Source organism: Semicossyphus pulcher, unplaced genomic scaffold, assembly GCF_022749685.1.
Source record: "Semicossyphus pulcher isolate SPU_LCO1_2020_fin unplaced genomic scaffold, fSemPul1.0.p SCAF_21, whole genome shotgun sequence".
In the NCBI taxonomy this organism is placed as follows: domain Eukaryota; kingdom Metazoa; phylum Chordata; class Actinopteri; order Labriformes; family Labridae; genus Semicossyphus; species Semicossyphus pulcher.
In genome coordinates this window covers 23,027,501-23,054,507 of record NW_027211695.1, presented here as the reverse complement: position 1 = coordinate 23,054,507, position 27,007 = coordinate 23,027,501, and the positions used below count along the sequence as shown (strand labels likewise).

General features: G+C 46.0%; 3 protein-coding genes across 3 annotated transcripts in view; 2 read left to right on the top strand and 1 right to left on the bottom strand.

Annotated features, from left to right (window-relative positions):
- The window catches only part of LOC138600681 (zinc finger protein 420-like), a 113,480-nt gene that overhangs the window by 74,949 nt on the left and 11,524 nt on the right, over nucleotides 1–27,007 (bottom strand). The gene's annotated exons all lie outside the window — the stretch shown is intronic.
- On the top strand, nucleotides 703–15,376 carry plod3 (procollagen-lysine, 2-oxoglutarate 5-dioxygenase 3). The gene is made up of 19 exons (XM_069672150.1): nucleotides 703–915; nucleotides 3,954–4,045; nucleotides 4,222–4,358; nucleotides 5,103–5,266; nucleotides 5,986–6,098; nucleotides 6,181–6,244; nucleotides 6,448–6,545; nucleotides 6,898–6,999; nucleotides 7,174–7,305; nucleotides 7,390–7,511; nucleotides 8,016–8,120; nucleotides 12,538–12,663; nucleotides 12,839–12,980; nucleotides 13,380–13,493; nucleotides 13,586–13,657; nucleotides 13,790–13,894; nucleotides 13,993–14,139; nucleotides 14,277–14,402; nucleotides 14,663–15,376. The coding sequence occupies exons 1-19, from the start codon at nucleotides 831–833 to the stop codon at nucleotides 14,816–14,818; spliced, it is 2,202 nt and encodes a 733-aa protein (XP_069528251.1). The 5' UTR covers nucleotides 703–830; the 3' UTR covers nucleotides 14,819–15,376.
- Nucleotides 16,674–21,225, top strand: znhit1 (zinc finger, HIT-type containing 1). The gene is made up of 6 exons (XM_069672184.1): nucleotides 16,674–16,819; nucleotides 17,337–17,434; nucleotides 17,631–17,706; nucleotides 17,838–17,917; nucleotides 17,998–18,167; nucleotides 19,260–21,225. Exons 1-6 carry the CDS (start codon nucleotides 16,795–16,797, stop codon nucleotides 19,279–19,281), a joined length of 471 nt encoding a protein of 156 aa, XP_069528285.1. The 5' UTR covers nucleotides 16,674–16,794; the 3' UTR covers nucleotides 19,282–21,225.

Here is a 27,007-nt window from a genome sequence, read left to right as displayed (position 1 = left end):
GGCAACATGTGACGAGCTGCTGACGCCATATATGGATTAAATAAAAGTTTATTTCCGCTCCAACGTTAATTTAGAAGTTTATTGTAGCCTTTTGAAATGTATAACAATAATAATAATAATACATTTATAGTTATAGCAGTAATATAATAATAGAACGTGCAGCCGCGGTTGTGTAAAATGTATGAATGAAGTCACACTTGTTTCTGATCTCTAGATGACATTTATTCTTATTTTATTGGTAGTGTGTGATTTTAATGTGTTTTTGGTCGTTGTTATTTTTGTGTGGACCGCAGAGAGCCTACTGAATACTTTGTAGAAATATCTTGTTTATCCAAACAAAGAATAAGAGTTATAAAGTGCTACTGAGCCCCGCCCCCGCGCTCTCTCTCTCCGTCCTCTCTGTAGGTCTCTCTCCCTCTCTCTCTCAGGAATGCAACAGACGTGGCAAAGATTCACTTTCAGCGTTTTTCACGAACTTTCTGTTGCCCGAGGCCACGAAATGAGACACCAAAGAAATCACAGCTCGCTATTTTCCATTTGTCCTGCTCTGATTGGCTTGTGCGGAGCTACTCTGGCACGCTGATTGGTCGGTGACCTCGTCAATCAAGAATATGCGCTTTTGATCGGCTAACAGGCAACAAAGGGGCGGGGCGTTTTTTTTCCTGTTTTCTGTTGACATCTTTCTCGAAGCCGAGTGAGAAGTATCGCGAGGGTTTAAAGCCGTTGGAGCGTGAGAGGAGCGCTGATGGAGTGAGGACTGAAGGAGAGGAAGAGGGGATAAAGTGACGGTTAACAGACACGACGGAAAACGGGGTTTTATTAAAGCAGTCATGTCTTCCTGTCGTCTTCTCTGCCTGCTGGCTCTCGCCTTCTTCCTGAGCTCCGTATCGGCTGAAAAGCGGAGGCTCTCTCCAGGTAAGGCCGCTTTGGAGGTGTCCCCTGCCCGGCCAGGCGGACCCCCCTGACCCGCTGGTGCTGCCCGGCTCTGGGTGTCCTGGCTACGTATTGCTAATTACACCGTTATTCAGCTAATCAACAGCTAATGAAAGCTGCGCATGTGACATATATCCTGGAAGAAGTTGTAGACATGAGTGTCAGGAAATTTAGCTGGTATGAGAACCATCCAAACTTTAAGGTTAGCCTAGAGGCTAATTAGCATAAACTGTGAGTGAGGATTGTTTGGTTTGGTCCATTTGTTCTGTTAATTCTTTAACATGTGCCCTTTGAACTTTAAAACACAGAGATGCCTCGAACAGCAGCTATTCTACTTTTAAACAGATGGACTGATCGAGTTTCCAGGTATTACAAAGGGACAAGAAATACTTAATAACAGTATTTATTAAGTTACACAGATACCAGTACGATGATATAGAACCCTTCAAATGTACAGAATACAACAGAAACTGTGAGAGCACACCATGGCTTTAACACATGGACATGCTTTGGGTTAGGGAGGCAGACAGATGTCACTGAAAGGATCAGCTGATTATGAACAGTTTATTTCACTTCCTGTGGTAACTTTGTGTGTAGACATGTAAGATAATTGTCTGTAATATATATATATATATATATATACAGTGATGTGTAGAGCTGGAGTGAGCCTTTAATCATGATGCTCTCCTTTTGATTGTAAAGATGTGGTCTGGATCTTCAGAGCCTCGTCCTGAAGGAACTTTCCAGAGCTCTGAGTCACTGCCCACATCCCTGCTGAAGTCTGTAATAGATGTAGGAGTGTACGCAGCTTATTAGATTTATAACTATCATGTTGGTTTTTCTCCAGTGTACAAAGGAGGGATGCTGATAGGGACTGACCCTCGGTAAATATAAAGTCATATGCAGGGCTGCTATAAAGCTGCAGGTAGTAACACAGGAAGTGTTTTAGAGTCTCTAAAAATGAATCAGACACACGCTCTGAAGCTGGAGGTCAGCCTGCGTTGCTGTTGCATCATTTCCTGTGACATCATCATATAGTGTGAAGAGGAGCATGTCGGTTTACATTCAGTTTGGATTGCAGTGATTTATTTACTGTGTGTGTGTGTTTGGACAGCTGTGTGTGTGTTGGCGGGGGTTGGTTGTTGAACACTTGAGCAGCAGACACTCTTTTTGTAAATGTGTTCTGGTGTTTAAAGTGTTTAAAGTGATAATCATGAAGATGTTCATGTAAATAAATGTCTGTAAGTCTCTCTCTCCCTCTGAATGAGGTCACACATGGTGACTGAGCCGATGGCCCACTGATGAAAGCCTTTCATCTGCAGTATATAGTATTATTATGGGCTGGCTGTCTGTGGCGGCGCCCAGTTAGTGACGCGTTTCCCATCAGCCAGCAGTGGTTGGTCTGCCAGAGAGGGTAGGCGGAGCTAAGCGGCTGCTTCTCCGCTCTCTGCAAGTGTTGCGAGTAAACAGTAATCTACTATGGCTGAACAAACAAAGAAAAGATGGATGACTACAGATACAACTTCAACAAGGAGTGAAAATCCAAAGAAGAAGAAACAAACTCGACGCTCAGATGAAGCAAACAGTCTGAAAAGGAAAGCGACCGTCAGCCAGGAAAATCAAGAGTTACAACCGGAGCCGACCGTGGACGTCACACATGCAGCACTGTGTGATATGTTGCTCCCACAACTACCGTTTATCACCACAGGTGGCGCTCAAGAGAACGAAACTGAGATGTTTGAGATTGTATCTTTAAAATGTAAATCCTCTCCAACAAGATGTGTGATTGTTTAATATCATGTTAATAATGACTGTAAGGTAGAAAATATCACCTCACAGGAATGAGTCCAACACGAACACATCAGGTCTCTTATCGACGGCTCTCACAGTCCCGACAGTCGGCTGTGGAACACTGCGGGCCCTCTGTGGAGCTCGTCTCCGCACACAGTCGGCCCACAGAATGTCTCTATGATCAGGAGGCCAGCTCTGCATCTTCTCAGCTTAACAACAGGCACAGTGAGGCGACGCAGCGGTTCGCTAATGTGGAGTCCAAAAGACTGAGTGATGCTTTGTCCAGCTTTCATACTCGACCATGAAGGCAGCAGTATTGTGAAAGGTGATCTGACAGGAGCGCTCCTCAGCAGAAACATAATCCATATGTGACCGTGAGCTGGTCTTTGTTTGCTCTCTGAGCTCCGGCTGTCCACACACGGGGCCGACAAGTTTGTCCTCCAGTTTCAGCATCTCGGCAGCTGCGAGAACAGAGCTGAGCTTCATGTCTGAGCACACAGGAGATGATAGCACGAGAGCTAACACGGTTTGAACAGTGAGTCTGAATGTGTGTTCTCATCACACAGTCAGGAGGACAGGAGGTCATCGCTGCTACCGTTACTCATCCACCTGTTCCTTTAATGAAGCTGCAGAGTCCCCGATCAGCACTACACACAGACATGCGTCATGTAAACATCAGTGAGCTTTAAACGGTGTGTGACGGCTGCAGCTGCTTCCTGCTCACACCTTATCTCGTGTTCACGGCACACTGAGGGACACAAGCAGGCTTCTGTCTCCACATACTGCTCTCTGTTTCACCTCCCCCTCCTGCTCCTCACCCCGCAACCTCTGAGAGCTCCTGCTGAGGAATTTCAGGAGTGAAATTCCTCAAAAGCCTGGAGGGAGGAGGAGGAGGAGGAGGAGGAGGAGGAGGAGGAGGAGGGGCTGTAGGATTCTCCTCAGCTGTGGCTTTAACAAAGTTCTAATAAGCACTATTTAAAGGTGTGTGTGTTTTACCTGAGTATTGTAGTTGAGTCTGACTTTAAAACTTTACTAAGATGATTTATATTTAACTAATAAATGTGTTTTATTTTGAAAGAGCCTGAAAAATAATCTGCTCCTCCTCTGCTGAAAGTGAACGTTGACCAGTGTGTGTGTGTGTCTGTGTGTGTGTGTGTGTGTGTGTGTGTGTCTGTGTGTGTGTCTGTGTGTGTGTCTGTGTGTGTGTGTGTGTGTGTGTGTGTGTGTAGAGAATCTGCTGGTGATCACCGCAGCAACCGAGGAGACGGACGGCTTCAACCGCTTCATGAGGACGGCCCGAGAATTCAACTACACTGTGAAGGTAACACACACACACACACACACACACACACACAACACAGAACAGCATGGTGCAGGGGCTGATGGGAAATGTCAGATTTGAATACTGTGAGATGAAAAAAGAGCCTTTAATGTGTAGATATACAAAATGATGATGATTGTGTGTGTGTGTGTGTGTGTGTGTGTGTGTGTGTGCAGGTCCTGGGTCTGGGCGAGGAGTGGAAGGGGGGTGACGTGGCTCGGACGGTGGGTGGAGGTCAGAAGGTGAGATGGTTGAAGAGAGAGCTGCTGAAACACTCTGAGAGGAAGGACCTGGTCATCATGTTTGTGGACAGGTAACACCCACCTGTGTGTGTGTGTGTGTGTGTGTGTGTGTGTGTGTGTGTGTGTGTGTGTGTGTTACATGACTCTTTATGTCCTCGTTCTTTCTCGGTCTTTGCTTCCTGCTCGTTTGTGTCTTCAGCGTGACTCACCTGTCCCACTTACACAGAAACGAAGGTGTGCTCTCAGAATATCCACACCTACATTAAAACATCAAAGACTTGGACAGGACCAGCTTTTACATGAAACCTAACATGGACCTTTTCATTATCTCTGTGCACGTTTAAAACATGTAAGAATCCCTTTAAAGCTTTGACTCGTGTTGCAAGAGAAAACTTTAGTCCTTCACGCAGCCGCTCTGCAGGACGCGGCAGAAGGAGGAGACCCCGTGTTTCCTGTTGGAGCTTTCATGAACACCTGGAGGTCCAACATGGCGGCTGTGGAGCCTCCGGTTTCCTGCTGCAGTCTGTCATTAGGCTGATGATGTACAGGCTGCTCTCAGACCTGCTCCTCTTCATGGAAATGAGAAAATGAATGAACAGAGTTATTACTGTGTGACTCACACAGCTCAGACACACACCTCTAACCCACTCTGTCCAACAGGAAGTGCTCTGTAGTGTTTATTAAGGACTAATCAGCTGATTCTTTTATTGATAAAATATTAATCAGGGTTTTCCAAAGCCCACCATGACGTCGGTGTGTCGGTTCACTGTCACAGAGTCCCTTTATTGTCCCCTCCTCCTCGTGTCTCTGTGCAGTTACGACGTGATCTTCGCGTCGGGTCCGGAGGAGCTGCTGTCCAAGTTTTCTCGCCTGGGTCACAGAGTGCTTTTCTCTGCGGAGGGATTCTGCTGGCCCGACCAGAGACTGGCCTCCAAATACCCAGAGGTGCATTCTGGGAAACGCTACCTCAACTCGGGAGGTAAGGCGGCGTCTGTAAGGCTGGAAAACTCTGTCAGCGTTGAGAGTGAAGTCTTTTCCTTCCTGTGCTCAGTCAGCTTCACTTCCTGTTTCAGTCCATGGTGAAGTGAATTCACCAAATTTAAACGAACATGGAGGCCACGTTCAAAGAAAGTGTTTACTCTCTGACACAGGAAGTATGAACAACCCCAGTGTTATCATCCATATCACCAGTTTACATCATAAACTCAGCTGTTCATATGAGCCTTCTTCCAATCACTGCAGTATTGTGGGCAGAGAGCTGAGCAGGTGAGACACCTGGCTTCACAGGATGTATAATGTGATGATGTTACAATGTTACAGTTTCATGTAGCGGACGCTTTTGTCCAAGGCGACGTACGTCTGAGAGTTAATACAACAGCAACATGATGTGTGAAGAGCGTCCTGATGATGATCGTTCACCTGTTCTTACTTTAGAAGTACAGACATGTAGGATCCTCTGACGCTCTGTGGTCACCGGACATCAGGAGGAGCTGCTGCTAACGTTAGCTTAGCTTGATTCCCTGATAACTTAAGGCTCCTGTGAGGAGCTCTGTCTGCATGTAACCCACTGTCATCACCCGTAGCTTAAACTGTGCCTGTTCCATATCAAGTTAAGGCGTTTTATCAGCCAGCGCTAGAGGCGACAGGAAGTTAAATGTGCTCATGATTGTGTGTGTGTGTGTGTGTGTGTGTGTTCAGGGTTTATCGGCTTCGCGTCAGATCTCAGTACCATGGTCCAGCTGTGGAAGTACAAAGACAACGACGACGACCAGCTGTTCTACACAAAGATCTACCTGGACAAGACTCAGAGGGTGAGCTGCTGATGGAGTTACAATCAGTCGATGATTTAAACCAGAGAAGTCGACTCGTCTCCTCATGTCTTTATCTCCTCAGACAAAGTTCAACATGACTCTGGACCACCGCTCCAGAATCTTCCAGAACCTGAACGGAGCTGTTGGTGAGACACGTGCACACGCGCGCACACACGTGCACGCACACGCACCCGCACGCGCACACACACGCACGCACGCACGCACGCACGCACGCACACACACACACACACACACACACACACACACACACACACACACACACACACACGCACGCACGCACGCAGTCTTTGTCGAACATGGATGAAGTGAAAGTGTCTCTGTTCTTCAGAGGAAGTCGTCTTGAAGTTCGAGAGGACAAAGGTCAGAGCGAGGAACGTCGCCTACGACACACTTCCTGTTATTATCCACGGCAACGGACCCACCAAGGTAACTGACCAATCACAGCTTTCCACCAGCGCCATGTGACAGTGCTGACAGTGAGATCCTATAGAACATGTTCCTGATGACTTTATGGTCTCAGTCTCTAGTTTCTTCTTCAACACAGCATGATGTTCATTTAGTCACTGATGCTCCCATTGAGAGTCACACAGACCAGGAAGAGGGGAGGGGTTAGGGCAGGGCTACCTGTGATTGACGGGTCAAGATGGTGACAGCCACCAACTCATAAGCTACTGGATGATGTCATTGTGACCCCTCTTATGTTCCGTCTGTGATGAAGCTGTTTGGAGTCTCAGAGCACTTTGAAACTCTTCATCATCATGAATGTGCTCTTCTGCAGCTGCAGCTGAACTACCTGGGTAACTACGTGCCCACAGCGTGGACCTATGAGAGCGGCTGTGGGATCTGTGACGACGACCTGCTGTTCTTCAACGACACACCTGTACGCAAAGAAAACACTCATTTATAAAGCCAACAGCCATGTTTATCAAACTTTGGTCACCAAGGTGTGTGTGTGTGTGTGTGTGTGTGTGTGTGTGTGTGTGTCTGTCTGTCTGTCTGTCTGTCTGTCTGTCTGTCTGTCTGTCTGTCTGTCTGTCTGTCTGCGTGTGTTTAGGATGAGGAGATGCCTCTGGTGTACGTCGCCGTGTTTATCGAACATGCCACGCCCTTCATGGAGGAGTTCCTGGACCGACTGACGACACTAAACTACCCGATGGCGAGGATCCGCCTCTTCATCCACAACAACGTACGACACAAACAGAACTAAGAACTCTTGTCATAGGTCTTTATCTGTTCTCTTCTGATCTGTGGTGATCTACCTGTGATCCAGGTTGTTTACCACGAGCAGCACATCCAGAGGTTCTGGGAGCGTCACAGAGCTCTGTTCCCCGACGCCACGCTGGTGGGACCAGAGGAGAACCTGCAGCAGAACAAGGCCAGAGCCATGGCTGTGTGAGTGCACAGAGAAATGACCCTCCACCGTTCAGTAACAGAGAACAATATTTTGACTGCGTAGAACGTCTCTGGATCATACAGACATTAAATCTGTGCGGTATGTTTTGGAGCCCGGCACAGACCGCAGAGAACATAGTTTAACATCAGAGGTCTTCATCAGGACCCTTTTTAAGCAGAGCTGAACAGAAACATATATCAGCAGCTGTATTTATAACCAACTCATTTCTAAAGCAAGTTTTCAAATGGCTATGCTTTTCCTGATTTCTGCTAGGCAGTTTATTTGTAGTTGTACAACAAATGTAAACAATTTTAAGGCCTATTGTTTAAAAGGGCAAACAGTTGTGGTCCAAAAGTCTCAAAGAGCGGCTTCTCTTTCGTCTGAATGTAGGTTTAGATCCTTATTTCTGTGGGACTTAAGTCGATCTTACGGAGTCTCACTAAGCGTAGTAAAACGCAGAGAATAACTGATCCCAAGAAATGTGTACATGTGTTTGTGTGCAGCGAGGCGTGTAAGAAGAATCCAGAGTGTGATTACTACTTCAGCATCGACTCTGACGTGGCCTTGACAAACCCTGACACCCTAAGGATACTAATCGAGGAAAACAAGTATGTAATTTTCTGTATACAGTTAAAAGTTCTTTCTTTCACTCTACATCCAAACAGTTACCCAACAAAACACCTCTGTGTTCCTGTATGCCCAAAAAATGACGTACTAGCACCCTTCTACATTACCCTACAGCCTACCAGGTACACACTAGTGCTCTTCTATTTACCCTACAGCCTACCAGGTACACACTAGTGCTCTTCTATTTACCCTACAGCCTACCAGGTACACACTAGTGCTCTTCTATTTACCCTACAGCCTACCAGGTACACACTAGTGCTCTTCTATTTACCCTACTCCCTACCAGGTACACACTTGTACCCTTCTATATACCCTACAGCCTACCAGGTACACACTAGTACCCTTCTTTGTACCCTAATACCTACCAGGTACACACTTGTACCCTTCTATATACCCTACAGCCTGCCAGGTACACACTATTGCCCTTCTTTGTACCCTACTCCCTACCAGGTACACACTTGTACCCTTCTATATACCCTACAGCCTGCCAGGTACACACTAGTGCCCTTCTTTGTACCCTACTCCCTACCAGGTACACACTAGTGCCCTTCTTTGTACCCTACTCCCTACCAGATACACACTAGTGCCCTTCTTTGTACCCTACTCCCTACCAGGTACACACTAGTGCCCTTCTTTGTACCATACAGCCTACCAGGTACACACTAGTGCTCTTCGATTTACCCTACAGCCTACCAGGTACACACTAGTGCTCCTCTATTTACCCTAAAGCCTACCAGGTACACACTTGTACCCTTCTATATACCCTACAGCCTACCAGGTACACACTAGTACCCTTCTTTGTACCCTACTCCCAGCAGGTACACACTTGTACCCTTCTATATACCCTACAGCCTACCAGGTACACACTAGTACCCTTCTTTGTACCCTACTCCCAGCAGGTACACACTTGTACCCTTCTATATACCCTACAGCCTACCAGGTACACACTAGTGCTCTTCTATTTACCCTACAGCCTACCAGGTACACACTAGTGCTCTTCTATTTACCCTACGGCCTACCAGGTACACACTAGTGCTCTTCTATTTACCCTACAGCCTACCAGGTACACACTAGTGCTCTTCGATTTACCCTACAGCCTACCAGGTACACACTAGTGCTCCTCTATTTACCCTACAGCCTACCAGGTACACACTTGTACCCTTCTATATACCCTACAGCCTACCAGGTACACACTAGTACCCTTCTTTGTACCCTACTCCCAGCAGGTACACACTTGTACCCTTCTATATACCCTACAGCCTACCAGGTACACACTAGTGCCCTTCTTTGTACCCTACTCCCTACCAGGTACACACTAGTGCCCTTCTTTGTACCATACAGCCTACCAGGTACACACTAGTGCTCTTCAATTTACCCTACAGCCTGCCAGGTACACACTTGTACCCTTCTATATACCCTACAGCCTACCAGGTACACACTTGTACCCTTCTTTGTACCCTACTCCCAGCAGGTACACACTTGTACCCTTCTATATACCCTACAGCCTACCAGGTACACACTAGTGCCCTTCTTTGTACCCTACAGCCTACCAGGTACACACTAGGGCTGCAACAACTAATCGATGAAATTGATTAAAATCGATGGTTAAAATAGTTGGCAATGAATATCATCATCGATTAGTTGGGTCTTGGTTATGATGCACGGCATGCGCTGTGAAAACGTCACTGGGGGCAGCCAGCCAATGGCGCGGCTTGTGTAGCTCACGTGATGAATTACAGGAAGTTACTCCGTCTCCTCCTCGGCTTGGTGTGCAGTGCTGATGGTGTGTCCGCAGATTAGTGTCCGTTCACACGGACAAACGCACGATTACGTTCATTTAAAAACAAACGTAACGGACTGAAACTCGTCTATTTTCTCTCCTCTCCGTTTTGCGATGGGCCCACAGCCGGGCCGCTGACGAAGCAGTATACCGTGGTAATAAAGCTGTTAATAAGCTAACCACTGGTAAAGCTAATTTAACGCTAACTCTTGATGAAGCTAACGCCCGGCTTCATTAAACATCACAACATGGAGAGGAAACTGACGGAGAGTATTCCTGTCCGCCACGTTGTGTTTAAATGAACTTGTAATCGTGTTTGTCCGTCAGAGCGGACGCTAAGCTATCGCTGAGTAGCTGAAGTTCGGTCGGACAGACTCTGGAGTAAAACATGACGTTTTGGAGTTTTTGAATATTTCATGCCGTCCGTCAGAGACGGACTAAAGTGAATATTTCATTTATTGACGACAGAGACTTGAGCAGTGTGTGATTAAATATATTTTGGTTAGTTACATGTCCCCGTTACACTCAGCTCACGGCTGCATCCCCAACGTGCTGTTTTTTTTATTGTCGTGTCCTCGTCTGAACTTTCCTTTGTCATCTGAAATGATTCAGTCAATCAACAAGATATTAACTGAGTTACATGAGTAATATATTGACATTGCATTGTACAAGAAAACTAAAGACAATATTTTTTGTGTTTGGAATATAATGCTAAAACTAAAATGTAGCTTTTCTTCTTCTTCTTAATAATCGATCAATCGTAGAAATAATCCACAGATTGATCGATTATCAAAATAGTTGTTAGTTGCAGCCCAGGTACACACTGGCACCCTTCTTTATACCTTAACCCGAAACAGGTACACGGTGTAAACCATTTATATCCCCTACACTCTTATAAGTAGATACTATCACTGTTAAAAATACCTTCCAATAATACCTTTCATTTATTCTACATCTTAACAGGTACACAGTAGAAGCCTCTGTATACCCCTAACCATAACAAGTACACACCAGCGTCCTTCTTTGTTACTCTGCACCCTAAGACTTACACAGCATCAAGTGCACACCAGCATCCTTCTTTGTTACTCTGCACCCTAAGACTTACACAGCATCAAGTACACACCAGCGTCCTTCTTTGTTACTCTGCACCCTAAGACTTACACAGCATCAAGTACACACCAGCGTCCTTCTTTGTTACTCTGCACCCTAAGACTTACACAGCATCAAGTGCACACCAGCATCCTTCTTTGTTACTCTGCACCCTAAGACTTACACAGCATCAAGTACACACCAGCGTCCTTCTTTGTTACTCTGCACCCTAAGACTTACACAGCATCAAGTACACACCAGCGTCCTTCTTTGTTACTCTGCACCCTAAGACTTACACAGCATCAAGTACACACTAGCATCCTTCTTTGTTACTCTGCACCCTAAGACTTACACAGCATCAAGTACACACTAGCATCCTTCTTTGTTACTCTGCACCCTAAGACTTACACAGCATCAAGTACACACCAGCGTCCTTCTTTGTTACTCTGCACCCTAAGACTTACACAGCATCAAGTACACACCAGCGTCCTTCTTTGTTACTCTGCACCCTAAGACTTACACAGCATCAAGTACACACTAGCATCCTTCTTTGTTACTCTGCACCCTAAGACTTACACAGCATCAAGTACACACTAGCATCCTTCTTTGTTACTCTGCACCCTAAGACTTACACAGCATCAAGTACACACTAGCATCCTTCTTTGTTACTCTGCACCCTAAGACTTACACAGCATCAAGTACACACTAGCATCCTTCTTTGTTACTCTGCACCCTAAGACTTACACAGCATCAAGTACACACTAGCATCCTTCTTTGTTACTCTGCACCCTAAGACTTACACAGCATCAAGTACACACCAGCGTCCTTCTTTGTTACTCTGCACCCTAAGACTTACACAGCATCAAGTACACACCAGCGTCCTTCTTTGTTACTCTGCACCCTAAGACTTACACAGCATCAAGTACACACTAGCATCCTTCTTTGTTACTCTGCACCCTAAGACTTACACAGCATCAAGTACACACTAGCATCCTTCTTTGTTACTCTGCACCCTAAGACTTACACAGCATCAAGTACACACTAGCATCCTTCTTTGTTACTCTGCACCCTAAGACTTACACAGCATCAAGTACACACTAGCATTGTTGTACCCTACGCCTTAAAGTAAAACCAAGTACCCCTTTACATTACCCAACACCCTAACAGGTATACACTAGTACACTTCCATATACCCTACACCCTAACAGGTATACACTAGTACACTTCCATATACCCTACACCCTAACAGGCACACACTAGTGCCTGCAGGTGGCGCAGGCAGGACTGAAATCGATGCTTTGCAGTCAGATTGTATTGACTGAATCCTATTAACATCTTTCTTAACCTTTTGACCTTTAAAGGTTTTAATCATTAATGTGTACCTTTTCTTAACCTTAAGTGTGTAAGAGAATTTAACTACTTTGTGACATCATCACCAAACCCCCCACTCTCTAAGTGAGAGGACATGTTGTTCTTTTATCTGATGGTTGATTACGTCATGTGATCTTAATCCTCTGTTCGCCTCTCAGGTCAGTTATAGCTCCAATGTTGTCCAAACACGGGAAGCTGTGGAGTAACTTCTGGGGTGCTCTCAGTCCTGAAGGGTACTACTCCAGATCTGAAGACTACATCGAGATCGTCCAGGGCAAGAGGATGTGAGCGTGCGCGCGCACACACACACACACACACACACACACACACACACACACACACACACACACACAGTAGTCATGTTGTTAGGTGTCCTTCTCTACAAACCATGTTTTCTAACAGTGCAGGTGAAGTGTGGAGAGGTAAATAATGTGTGTGTGTCCTTGTTTGTTTGTGCAGCGGCCTGTGGAACGTGCCGTACATCACTCAGGCCTACCTGATCAAAGGCAGCATGCTGCGGTCCAAACTGTCCCAGGTGAGCCTGTATGTGGCTGAGGGGATGGACCCCGACATGGTGTTCTGCAGGAGCATCAGAGACCAGGTAACACACTGAACACCTGCTCACCACTGGTATGCTGTTTGCACTGTCTGCGACGTCATTTGTGTCACACTCAGTCATCTGTTGTGGCTCCTTACAACAATATTAACGATGAATTATCAGGTGATTCAAAGTACACAAATAAATCCTCACATGTGTAAAACCAGGAGCAGCGCGGAGGTCATCATAAGAAGCCTGTGTTAGACTCTTTGAAGTCTTCGTCAGGGTCAGAGCAAATTCCTTAGTTTGACCTTTTTAAACATCGGGGGGTCCTGATTATTCTGGACAGTAGGTGGGTGATGGTTGGTGTCATTCAGAAGCTACTCCCACCTGCTCCCAAACAAAGAAAATAATGGTCACAAGAGTAACACAATCAGCCATGGTTTTGATGTGATTCCTCAGGGGGTCTTCATGTTTGTGTCAAACCGCGACGAGTTTGGTCGTCTGGTGGCGTCGGCAAACTTCAACACGTCCAGGCTTCACCCGGACATGTGGCAGATCTTCGACAACCCTGTGGTCAGACAAACAACAGAATGCACTAACATAAACACGTGATGAAGTGGACGAAGGCACAGGCTGAGTGTGTGTGTGTGTGTGTGTGTTTGCAGGACTGGAAGGAGAAGTACATCAATGAGAACTACTCTAAGATCTTTGAAGATGAGAAGGTGTTTGTGCAGCAGGTAAACGAACCTGTCTGTCTCTCTACCTACTGCTGCTTCCAGTAAATGTGATCTTTACACAGCTAAATAATGAACGTTTAACAGCCTGTGGCTCAATGATGATCTCACCATCTGTGTCTCTTTATGTCCCAGCCCTGTCCAGATGTTTACTGGTTTCCAGCCTTCTCTGACAAGATGTGTGATGATCTGGTGGAGACCATGGAGCAGTTTGGGGAGTGGTCTGGAGGATCACACACGGTAACCTGTCAACCTGTCTGACGGAGTCTGCGTTAAAGACAAACTGACAGTGAGTCTGGAGCTCTAAAGGTTTTGTCTTTTCTGTCGGTGTTGTGCAGGACGAGCGTCTATCAGGTGGCTATGAAAACGTCCCAACAGTGGATATCCACATGAACCAGATCGGCTTTGAGAAGGAGTGGCTCAAGTTCCTCAAAGAGTACATCGTGCCAGTCACAGAAAAACTTTATCCTGGCTATTACCCCAAGGTACAGCGCTACACCGAAGTACACCAGATAGTTATATTGTGGATGAACACCCTGAGCCTAATGTCGTTAGAGACATGTTAGCAGCCTCTGTGGTGAATCTGTTGGTATGTTTAAAATAATGAATCATGTGTGTGCAGGCTCAGGCCATCATGAACTTTGTGGTGCGTTATCGTCCTGACGAGCAGCCGTCTCTGCGGCCGCATCACGACTCCTCCACCTTCACCATCAACATCGCCCTGAACAGCAAGGGCATCGACTATGAGGTACACACGCACACACACACACACGCACGCACACGCACGCACGCGCACACGCGCGCGCGCGCACACACGCACGCACGCACGCACGCACGCACGCACGCACGCACGCACGCACACACACACACACACACACACGCACACGCACACGCAATAAAAAGTGAAACTCAAGAGTTTGTGAGTGGATACATTACTGTTTACCTGTGTGTGTGTGTGTGTGTGTGTGTGTGTGTGTGTGTGTGTGTGTGTGTGTGTGTGTGTATCAGGGTGGAGGCTGCAGGTTCCTGCGTTACGACTGTCAGGTGGAGTCTCCCAAGAAGGGCTGGTCCTTCATGCACCCCGGCCGCCTGACACACTACCACGAGGGTCTGCCCACCACCAGAGGGACCAGATACATCATGGTGTCCTTCGTAGACCCATAGACCTGTCAAACTGTGTGTGTGTGTGTGTGTGTGTGTGTGTGTGTGTGTGTGTTTTAAAGAGCCTGTTCACAAACCAATCAGACACGCCCACCACTTCAACAGGTCTGTGTGCGTGTGTGTGTGTGTGTGTGTGTGTGAGAACATAGTTGACCTCATCCTCACAGATGGAGACAGAGCGGAGAAAAGGACGTGATGGCTTTGAACGCATCGTCTCAGAACATTTTCCCTTGTCTGCTCTCTGATTGGACGACCTGCTGTCACACCTGACTCACCTTCACCTGTGGTTCAGTCCGATTAAGGAGTCCTTAACGCATCCTGGCCGAACACTTCAGAATAAGAGTCACTTTATTTTATCTCCATGTGGTTACTTAAGCAAATGTGGCATTTCAAAATAAGAGTCTCAAGTGGAGTTGAAAATCATGTGTCACCGTGCTGCCTTATCTAATTACCTGAATCTATGCAAGCAGGACACACTCCACCTGTGTGTGTGTGTGCGTGTGTGTGCGTGTGCGTGTGTGTGTGTGTGTGTGCGTGTGTGTGTGTGTGTGCGTGTGCGTGTGCGTGTGCGTGTGCGTGTGGTAAAAGTGTGTAAATGAGACTTTTTAAACTGTTCCTGGGTAAACACTAAAGGCCTTTTTATACTCTGTGATTCTTCTTCGTTTCGTGTTTGAATCCATTCTGTTCATGTCTTTGGGTTTTATTTGCTTCTCTGTTTTCTCTCATGTATTTGAGTGTTTATCATTGTTGAGGTGTGAAACCGTCGCCTCCTCACAGTTTTTATCTGCTTATTTAAAATAAAGCTGTGAGTTTGGATGGTACGATACGAGGTTTCCACCTGACACTGCCTGTAATTTTCTCTCCGTGCGTGCCTGTCGATACGAGGATTCGACGGTCTCTGGCTTTGTACAGACTGCATTAAATTATTTGTTAATGACTGAGCGAATAAAGTTTTGAGATTTGAATAAATAATTGTACTGTCAGAGCGGGGTGTGTTGGTGTCCTGGCTCTCAGTAACAGCTGACTGTGTGTTTAGGTGGCGGGATCTCAAACGCGTAAATTCATAATACAAATAACATTTGTGTAATCTTTTTTTTATTAATGAGATCATCTTAATTGGGTTAGGATGAGGTACACATACATATATATTTATGAATTATATTTCATTTTGTAAGCATATTAAATTTGTCTTGAGCGCCACCTACAGCTGTCTTCACTTCACACAATAAAAAACACTAGATATAGTGACAAATAAAACAGAAAAGGATATCCTAAATCTTAGCCAAAGGTTTGAATACAGAGACGTTATAACAGGAGGAATATTACAGAGTGCATGTGTTAACTCTATAAACATGGTCCACCTCACATGAGGAACAACACGTACAGCCCGAGCGTGTCACCAGAAACAATCTGAGCTCGTGTCAGCCCACATATCATAACCAAAGACTTATAAGACTCTGTACCTGGAAAAGGTCCCAGTAAAATCAAACACTGCTTTGATATGTAGTAATAATGATTATTTTGGGTTTGGTTTACTTTTCCAGCCGCAGAGAGAGAAAGAAGTTAAGGACCTCCTGTTTGTTTTTTTCTCATGTCGTGATTTCATGAACAAAGCTCCTTCAATTTATGACAAACTATTATTATAACGTCTAAAATTAACTGAATAAAATCAGAAGCATGATGCTGGAGGAACCATCCAATGTAAAAAAGACACAGTGAACATCTCCCCACCAGGTGGCGACAAAGAAACGGAAATGAGCTCCCCTCAAAGTGCCCTGCAGCTAGCGTAGCAAAGATACTCACAGTCACACAGCTGTTCTGGTGGAAACCTGTAAAAAGGTGTGAAAAAAATCTGTGTTACGTACTTTCAAAGCAGCAGGGTCCTGTAAGATTCGCGAAGCCACTTGTTGATCTATGGGCATGTTTCGTTTGATTTGGTAGGAACCTCTGCGGCTGCCGTAGAGCGGAAGTGAGACAACATGGTGCTGGAGAAGAAAGGATCCGGTGAGTTTTTCTTATTTTTGTTCTAAATTCTCATTCGAACGAGACTTCGCTACATTACACGCGCTCGTGAATCTGATGAAGTAACTTTTGAAGGTGTAAACGCGCGTTAAAAACGTATTTGTTGGCGTTTCCTATTTTTTATACAAATTAATGGAGGCTCCGGGGCTAACTCACGAGCCAGTAACCTAAAAGGATAGTATGATTGCAGCCAGCAGCCCTCTGCGTTTTACTTTTACTGATTCCCGGAGGGATTCTGGATCCTCACAGTGCGCAGAATTCAACTTTAGCTCAAAACAAGTCGTAAAAAACGATCATTGGGAATGTTCGATGGGGTTTCAGTCAGTACCCTGAGTGTGAAGAAATGTTAAGTTGCGAGATTTTATAACGCAGTTTGGTTTCAGGCTGTTTTAAAACTGCAAATACAGCTTTCGATAGAGGGTTGTAAACACTGTCCCTGCTTTTTTTTATCTCTGTCTGTCTGTCTGTCTGTCTGTCTTCCTGTCTGCCTGCCTGTCAGCTCGGGTGGAGGCTGGGCAGCGCAGAGTTTTGGATGAAGCCACCAGACAGAGGAGACTGACCCGGCAGCTGGAGGCTCTGGAGAAAGACAACTTCCAGGTGTGTCTGTGTGAATCTGCTGTCCGTTTGCTCTGATTATATTAACAATAATGTTACAGGGATAATTGCTTCCCATTGTGTTACTTCTGATTTGTTTTGGTGCTCCATTCACAGTCAGATAAATGATGGTCTGAGCTGGAACGTACACACAAAGACAGTAGTTTCTGATTGTTGTTGTGTTGTTTTGTGTTTCCAGGACGACCCTCTGTCCTCTCTCCCTCCCCCGGGTCCTACTGCCCGCCTCCCTGCCTTCAGTGAGACTGAAGAACCAGGTTGGACCTTTTGTGCTCTCCTGCTTTGAAACGCATAAGAAGAAAGATGAGCGACTCTTGGACACTAAAACATTATTGCAGTTTTAAGAATGTGTTTCAGATCTTCTTCTTCTCTGTGTCTGTGCGTGCAGAGAAGAAGAAAAGGAAGACGAGAGGCGATCACTTCAAGCAGCGTTTCAGGAAAAACTTCACCACACTGCTGGAGGAGGAGGTGAGTCACAAATAATCACAAATTTCCTGTCCTCTCATTGGCTGAGATTCTATCAACTCACTCTGCTCTCTGATTGGTAGAACCTGACTGAGAAGGTGGAGCCTAACTACCTGTCTGCTGTGGCCCCTCCCTCGTCTCTGCCCCCTCGTCATTTCTGTTGCGTCTGTGGCTTTCCCTCTCACTACACCTGTACCACCTGTGGGGGGCGCTACTGCAGCAGCAAGTGTCTGGTTACACATCGAGAAACCAGGTACACACACACACACTCACGTTTGTCTGTCTATGCTTATGAAGACCCTCATTCAAATACTGATTTTTTACTAAGTCTTGACCTGTCCTTACTTAACTGCAAATCTTCTGACTTTACAGAAATGTCCTCACTTTACAGAAACATGCTCACTTTACAGAAATGTCCTCACTTTACAGAAACGTCCTCACTTTACAGAAACGTCCTCACTTTACAGAAACGTCCCCACTTTACAGAAACGTCCTCACGTTACAGAAACGTCCCCACTTTACAGAAATGTCCTCACTTTACAGTAATGTCCTCACTTTACAGAAATGTCCTCACTTTACAGTAATGTCCTCACTTTACAGAAATGTCCTCACTTTACAGAAATGTCCTCACTTTACAGTAATGTCCTCACTTTACAGAAATGTGCTCACTTTACAGAAACGTCCTCACTTTACAGAAACATGCTCACTTTACAGAAACGTCCTCACTTTACAGTAATGTGCTCACTTTACAGAAATGTCCTCACTTTACAGAAACGTCCTCACTTTACAGAAACGTCCCCACTTTACAGAAACATCCTCACTTTACAGAAATGTGCTCACTTTACAGTAATGTCCTCACTTTACAGAAACGTCCCCACTTTACAGAAACGTCCTCACTTTACAGAAACGTCCCCACTTTACAGAAACGTCCTCACTTTACAGTAATGTCCTCACTTTACAGAAATGTCCTCACTTTACAGTAATGTCCTCACTTTACAGAAATGTCCTCACTTTACAGTAATGTCCTCACTTTACAGAAATGTGCTCACTTTACAGAAACGTCCTCACTTTACAGAAACGTCCTCACTTTACAGAAACATGCTCACTTTACAGAAACGTAATAATATAATTCTCATTATTTACAGTTTATCAAATTATTTGATAAACTGTTGATACATTTAAATCTTAAATCAAATGATGTAAAAAGCCTCTAAATGAGGGTCGATGATTTAATGAATAAATATTCAATAAACTAATTATTATGTTTACTTGAGATCACATTTCTAAAATGTCCAAAAGGTAAAAGTTGTGGAGCAGTACTCTAAACCTTCCTGTGTTTCTGCAGGTGTTTGAAGTGGACACTCTAACTGCTGCCTCGTCACCATGGAGATGATGACGATGATGGTGCGGCGTGTTCTCTGAGTTGGACTGCAGTAGTATTCTGTGAGAGCAGATTGCTACAAACACAAAGACAGCTGTAGAGTCATGACAGAGAAACTTAAAACAGCTCCTCGCTAGTAAGCAGCGATGTCACAGTGTACCTGAGTACACCTGTACATCACAGCAGCAGGGTTACAAGTTAAACCGCTGGAGGTCAGAAAAAACAGCGTTTACAGGAAGTAGTGAGTTAGTTTTTAACTCTTGTTTTTTTCTAATGTTTGTGTATTTTTGTCTGCGCTGCTCTTTTATGGCCTCTACTCATTTGTTTCTCTGCGTCTGTTAGAGTTAGCGGAGCGCTCAAAGTGTTCTCACAGATTGTTTGTCAAATATGTGGAAAAACGTATCGTCCTCTCCTGAGAGTCAGATGTTCAGATCAGTCCCTCTCTCTGTACGGAAAATATGAAGCTCCTTCAAGCAGCTGGCTGGCTTAGCATTTAGTTTCCAAACGGGGAAACAGCTGGTAAGCATTTAGGGATTTAAGTTATAATAAGAAACGTATGAATGGAGGAGTGACAGAAAGTCGCTTATGTTGTGTTTTCATTCATTCACTAACTCACACACAGTCTGTAACTTCAAGTTCTGCGTGACTAATCTGCATTTCAACGCAGCAAAGCATGCTGGTCTTCTCACATCATACTATGATAATTGTTCAAAGTGACGCTATGCTGCCATGAGCTAACACAGCAGTGTGCCAGTAGTTGAAGCATGTTTTTTGTTTTGTGAATCATTAACTGTTTGATTCTTTATTTTTTATTAAAGACACAAACTGTGAAATGTTCACTTTGTTCTTCTGTCAGTCTAATCGAGCAGGAGCCATTGAAGCTTGTTCAGTGTGATCAAGAACACGGCGTTTGAGCTTTCAGTCCTTTTTCGTTCAGAACAAGTTACTGTTGAGCTTAAGTGAACCTAAAGCAGGTGGAGGCCTGTGGAAATGGTAAATGGACATGCAACAGCGCTTTTCTAGTCTCTGCGGCCACTCAAACATTCACACACACACACATTCACGCACTGATGGCAGAGGCTGCTACGTAAAGTGCATCACATTCACATTCGTACCCGTTGGCTCTGCCACCGGGAGCAATTTGGGGTTCAGTGTCTTCCCCAAGGACACTTCGACATGTAGCCTGAGGGAGCTGGGGATCGAACCTCCGACCTTCAGATTGAAAGATGAACCGACTCTACCACTGAGCCACAGCTGTGTGAGAGTGAACAGCTATTATCTTTGTTTCTGTTTATCGTAGTAGTTTTAGTTCTCTACAGGCGTGTATGTAATGCACTTTTATTTCTATATTCATCTGTGTGGCTCTTGTGAACGCGCCCCCTTCCTGAGATCAGTCCTTATGGAGTCATTGATGTGCCATGAAAAATAACAAGGAAGACCCGCCCAGTGCCAGGTGATTGACAGCCTGATCCTTAAAATGAAAACAAAAAGTGATTTCAAGTGAAGATTTCAAATGAGTTTTAGTCGAACTAAGAAATATTTATAAGTATACACGTAAACAGATTGTCCGTGTTCTGATTCTGATATATAAAATACACAGAAATGAACATTTGGGAGAGAATGTTGTTACATTGTAACAGTTACAGTCCGAGATCATCGGTCAGCTTCCTGTGTGAAAGGTTTTATTTAAGAACAGGTAGAACAGAGCTGAAGGAAGGTGAGCGGGTCATCATGATGTACGAACGTGTTCAAATAAACAGAGTGGAACAGGTAACTTTCAGTGTAACATACCTGTCACAGTTTAAATCTGACTGTCAATCACTGTGTGTGTGTGTGTGTGTGTGTGTGCGTGCGTGCGTGCGTGCGTGTGTGGGTTAAAAGTCCAGCTGACTCTTTTTTTCTTCCTGGTATCCATGGTGACAATGTCATTAAAAACATGTCAATAATTAATGTGGACTTTTGAGTCGTGTGTGTGTTATGCATGAATTTTTCTCCTAAAGCAAACACACAAACACACACTCTCTCTCACACACACACACACACACACACACACACAGAGAGAGAGAGTGGTAAAGCGAGGCAGACTTTGTCCCAGCAGCAGGAAGTCATCGTCGAGCTGCCACAGGGCCGAGCAGCTTCACAGACTGGGAGAAACACTCGCAGTTGGATTGTGATGTTTCCGCTGACGGGTTCAAACACACGAGCGCACTGAGGAACACCAGAGACCAGGTGAGACACAGGTGAGACACAGGTGAGACACAGGTGGGTGCAGAGATTTGGGCCCTGCCTTGTCCCCTCGACCTGGTTCAATCTCAGGGTGATCTTAATGCTAGCAATGTACAGGGTATGCTAATGATATATCAGCAGTGCTTCTAAAGGTGCACTGATGTAACATGTAGTGTGATGTGCTGCCCTCAGACGGCACTAAAGTACTACTTAGAGTACTCTGCACTGTTCTGTATCTGTAGCATTAAAGTTTCTCTCTTATAGAAGAGCAGTGTCATAAAATGGATTGAGCTGTAACTGCAGGAGCCGAGTGCACCAGCTGGGCAACGTCCCACCTACAGCTGACAGTTAGGACAGGCTTTAGGCTACGCCCTGTGTACCTGTTAGGTTAAAGCCTAGTTGGTGGGCACCTGGGTGTACCTTTTACGCCTAGGACGGAGCAGCGTACGTTCTGAAAGTCAGGAAAGGGCATGAAAACAAGGTGAGTCATCCGTGATCAGACCAGCCCGCTGGATATCTGCTTGGACAGTGAGCTGATGGAAAGTCAGGCCCTCTTTGATTCATGAAAGAGCTGTCCCCTCAGCTCCGGCATGTGTGGGACAGAAACGCGATGCTGGCTCCGCCCTGCAGGTGCTGACAGCGCTCAGATTTTATGCTAAAACAGAGCTAACTCAGCGCTAACTCATGGGCTCTCTTTAAAGCTCGTCCCACTGCAGACACACATCATGACTTCTTCATTACCAGCTGTATCATCATCATCTACCTCAGTAACGGCTGCTCCAGAGACTCAGCTTCAGTCCTCCTCATCGCCCTCGCCTCCTCCTCGTCTGTCTCTGCAGAGTCCAGAGCTGCAAGCACAGTTTCTACAAGGTGACATTTTTATCTCACACGACACAGAGACACAGAGACACAGAGACACAGGGACACAGAGACACAGGGACACAGAGACACACAGACACAGAGACACACAGACACAGAGACACAGAGACACTGACACACAGAGACACACAGACACACAGACACAGAGACACAGAGACACAGAGACACTGACACACAGATACACACAGACACAGGGACACAGACACAGGGACACAGACACAGACACACTGACACACAGAGACACAGGGACACAGAGACACAGACACACAGACACAGACACACAGAGACACAGACACACAGAGACACACAGACACACAGAGACACAGACACACAGAGACACAGAGACACAGACACACAGACACACAGAGACACAGAGACACAGACACACAGAGACACAGACACACAGAGACACACAGACACACAGAGACACAGACACACAGAGACACACAGACACACAGACACACAGACACACAGAGACACAGACACACAGACACACAGACACACAGAGACACAGACACACAGACACACACAGACACAGAGACACACAGACACACAGACACACAGACACACAGAGACACAGAGACACAGAGACACAGGGACACAGAGACACAGAGACACAGGGACACACAGACACACAGACACACAGACACAGAGACACAGAGACACAGAGACACTGACACACAGAGACACACAGACACAGGGACACAGACACAGACACACAGACACAGAGACACAGAGACACTGACACACAGAGACACAGGGACACAGGGACACAGAGACACAGACACACAGACACAGACACACAGAGACACAGACACACACAGACACACAGACACACAGACACACAGACACACAGGGACACAGACACACAGAGACACAGAGACACTGACACACAGAGACACACAGACACACAGACACAGAGACACAGAGACACAGGGACACAGGGACACAGAGACACAGAGACACACAGACACAGAGACACAGACACAGACACACAGACACAGACACACAGACACAGAGACACAGAGACACTGACACACAGAGACACAGGGACACAGACACACAGAGACACAGAGACACAGAGACACACAGACACACAGACACACAGGGACACAGACACACAGAGACACAGACACACAGACACAGACACACAGACACACAGAGACACAGAGACACAGAGACACACAGACACACAGACACACAGGGACACAGACACACAGAGACACAGAGACACAGACACACAGACACAGGGACACAGAGACACTGACACACAGAGACACACAGACACACAGACACAGAGACACAGAGACACAGAGACACAGACACACAGAGACACAGAGACACAGACACACAGAGACACAGAGACACAGACACACAGACACACAGAGACACAGAGACACAGACACACAGAGACACAGACACACAGACACACAGAGACACAGAGACACAGACACACAGAGACACAGACACACAGACACACAGAGACACAGACACACAGACACACACAGACACAGAGACACACAGACACAGAGACACAGACACACAGAGACACAGACACACAGACACACAGAGACACAGACACACAGAGACACACAGACACACAGACACACAGAGACACAGACACACAGAAACACAGACACACACAGACACAGAGACACAGACACACAGAGACACAGACACACAGAGACACAGACACACAGACACACAGAGACACAGACACACACAGACATAGAGACACAGACACACAGACACACAGACACACAGAGACACAGAGACACAGACACACAGAGACACAGAGACACAGAGACACAGAGACACAGACACACAGAGACACAGACACACACAGACACACACAGAGACACAGACACACACAGACACACACAGAGACACAGACACACAGACACACAGACACACAGAGACACAGAGACACAGAGACACAGACACACAGAGACACACAGACACACAGACACACAGAGACACAGACACACAGAGACACACAGACACACAGAGACACACAGACACACAGAGACACACAGAGACACACAGACACACAGACACACAGAGACACACAGACACACAGACACACAGAGACACACAGACACACAGACACACAGACACACAGAGACACACAGACACACAGACACACAGAGACACAGAGACACAGACACACAGACACACAGACACACAGAGACACACAGAGACACAGACACACAGACACACAGAGACACACAGACACACAGACACACAGACACACAGAGACACAGAGACACAGAGACACAGACACACACAGACACACAGAGACACACAGACACACAGACACACAGAGACACACAGACACACAGACACACAGAGACACACAGACACACAGAGACACAGACACACAGAGACACACAGAGACACACAGACACACAGACACACAGAGACACAGAGACACAGACACACACAGACACACAGAGACACACAGACACACAGACACACAGAGACACACAGACACACAGACACACAGAGACACACAGACACACAGAGACACTAAACAATCTCCTCTCTTTGTTTACAGAACGTCGGAACAAATTTCAGTATGACAGCGACGTCAGTGAATCCAATGTCATCTCCTCTTCAACCTTCCCCTGCACCGCCTCCTCACCTCTGCCCTCCCCCTTCAGCCCCACGACACCCTCCTCCCCCTGTAGCTCCTCCTCCTCATCTTCTCCCAGACAAGGTGAGCTGGTTGTCACATTGTACAACATCAAACGTGACATTGACCTGGTCAGGTGATTTTTACATTGTTGTACGTAGTTTTGTGACATGTTGTTTATTAGACCGTTCTCTGTTGAGGTTGCTATGGTTGTTCCAGGTTGGTTTTCTGTCTTTTTTCTTTCACTTGTTCTACTTTTTGGGGTTGTAGTTATTAAAAGACAATGTATACAGAGGAGAAAGTACTCGCTGCCTAAAGAGTCTCCTTCTGGCAAAACATCATCAGGATCTTTTTTCTGGTAACAAAGCAGCAACCCCTGAGGCGGCAGGAGTCTCAACCCCTGCAGTTCCTCTGGTGTCCACTTGAGGCTGTCTCCAGCAGTGAGTCAGTCCCCATAGAGCCCCATGTTAAACTTTACAGCAGAAATAAACATGTTTACAGCCTGGTACAAAAAACAGTTTGGGTCTCTATAGCTCATTTCTCTCTTCATGACAACTGTACGGGGAGAATCTTTATACAGCTCACCTGTTTACATTATATTAAGGCTTACAGTGATGCATCATTAGGGGCGTGGCCTCTTTGAGTGACAGCTGGGAGCTGCTAGCTGTCTGCTAGGTGTCCCCTCAGCTAACTCAGTCCCCGAGTTATTTTCCAATAGTTAGTGTAACTTGTGTCTCACATTTCACTGACCAACATCCTGAGAGGATGAATCCACTCGTAGAAAGGTCATACTTGTACTACACATGTTGCCCTGCTGTCATCTGTATACTGTATACTTACCTCACATGTTGGCATGTTGAAGCTACAAGCTGAACAATTCTCACTCCTGCTTGTAAGATTTCATATTTTGGAAACTAAACACCTGACCTTGTGTGCAGCTCGTTTGTCCCTGTCCAGCCCGGAGCTCCTGTCAGAGCTGAAGGACTCGAGGACACGTCCCCTACGACATGTCCCCGCACATAACGGACTGACCACCGTGTTCTCTGGACGAGGAAGAGGGAGAGGAGGAGGACAGGTGAGCAGAGACAAACATGATGGGGGAGGTCAAATCACAGGTGGGCACAAAGAGCTGAAGGAGGGGCAGAGACAGTGTGCAAAAAAGCTCCTTCTTTTCTCAGAGTCTTCAGTCAGTCAAATCCAACCCACAGGCATCAAACACACGTTTCAGATTAGCGTGCCTTTCCAACCCAGCGGATTTCAGATGCCTCTGATGTTTGGCCACAATGAACATTCATGAATCCTCTGAGACATCAGAAAAAATACAAACGTGCCGGAGAATCTTTGTTTTAAGGTTTTCTTCCATCGTCCATCCATGCTAACAGGAGCTGCTAACAGGAGCTGCTAACAGCTGATTCAGTAAACTTTTAATGGAAACACTAAACACAAATGACCTTAATCCTAAATGTTGTTCTTCTAACACCCTGTCTCTGCCTGTCAGCACCTGTGTCACACCTGAAGCTGTGTGTCTGACTGACTCTGTTCCCTCCTGTCTCGATCGTTGCTCGTGTTGTAATACCTCTCGCTTTGGACTAAAGCGTCTGCTACATGAAACTGTAACATTGTAACGTTCTCCACCAGGTGTCTGGCTCCACCCCCTCCACTGGACAAGCCAATCAGAGGACTTGACACTGAATTTATGAGCAGAACCCGAACATGTAGCAGAGTCTGAAGACCAGCCGCTGCATCAGGACGAACATGAACACTGGTTCAGTCCGCTCCGTGCTCTCTCTTCTCACTAAGCACATAAACATTTGGTAACGATGATGTACAGTTCAAACTCATGGTATATATTTAAAGTAAAACATACTATGACATGTGTAACTGTCAGATTTGATCCGATGAAACTAAGCGGACTTGTTTTAATAGGATTCCTCGTAAATATGCACATTAGACAGCAACATAGAGGACGGCA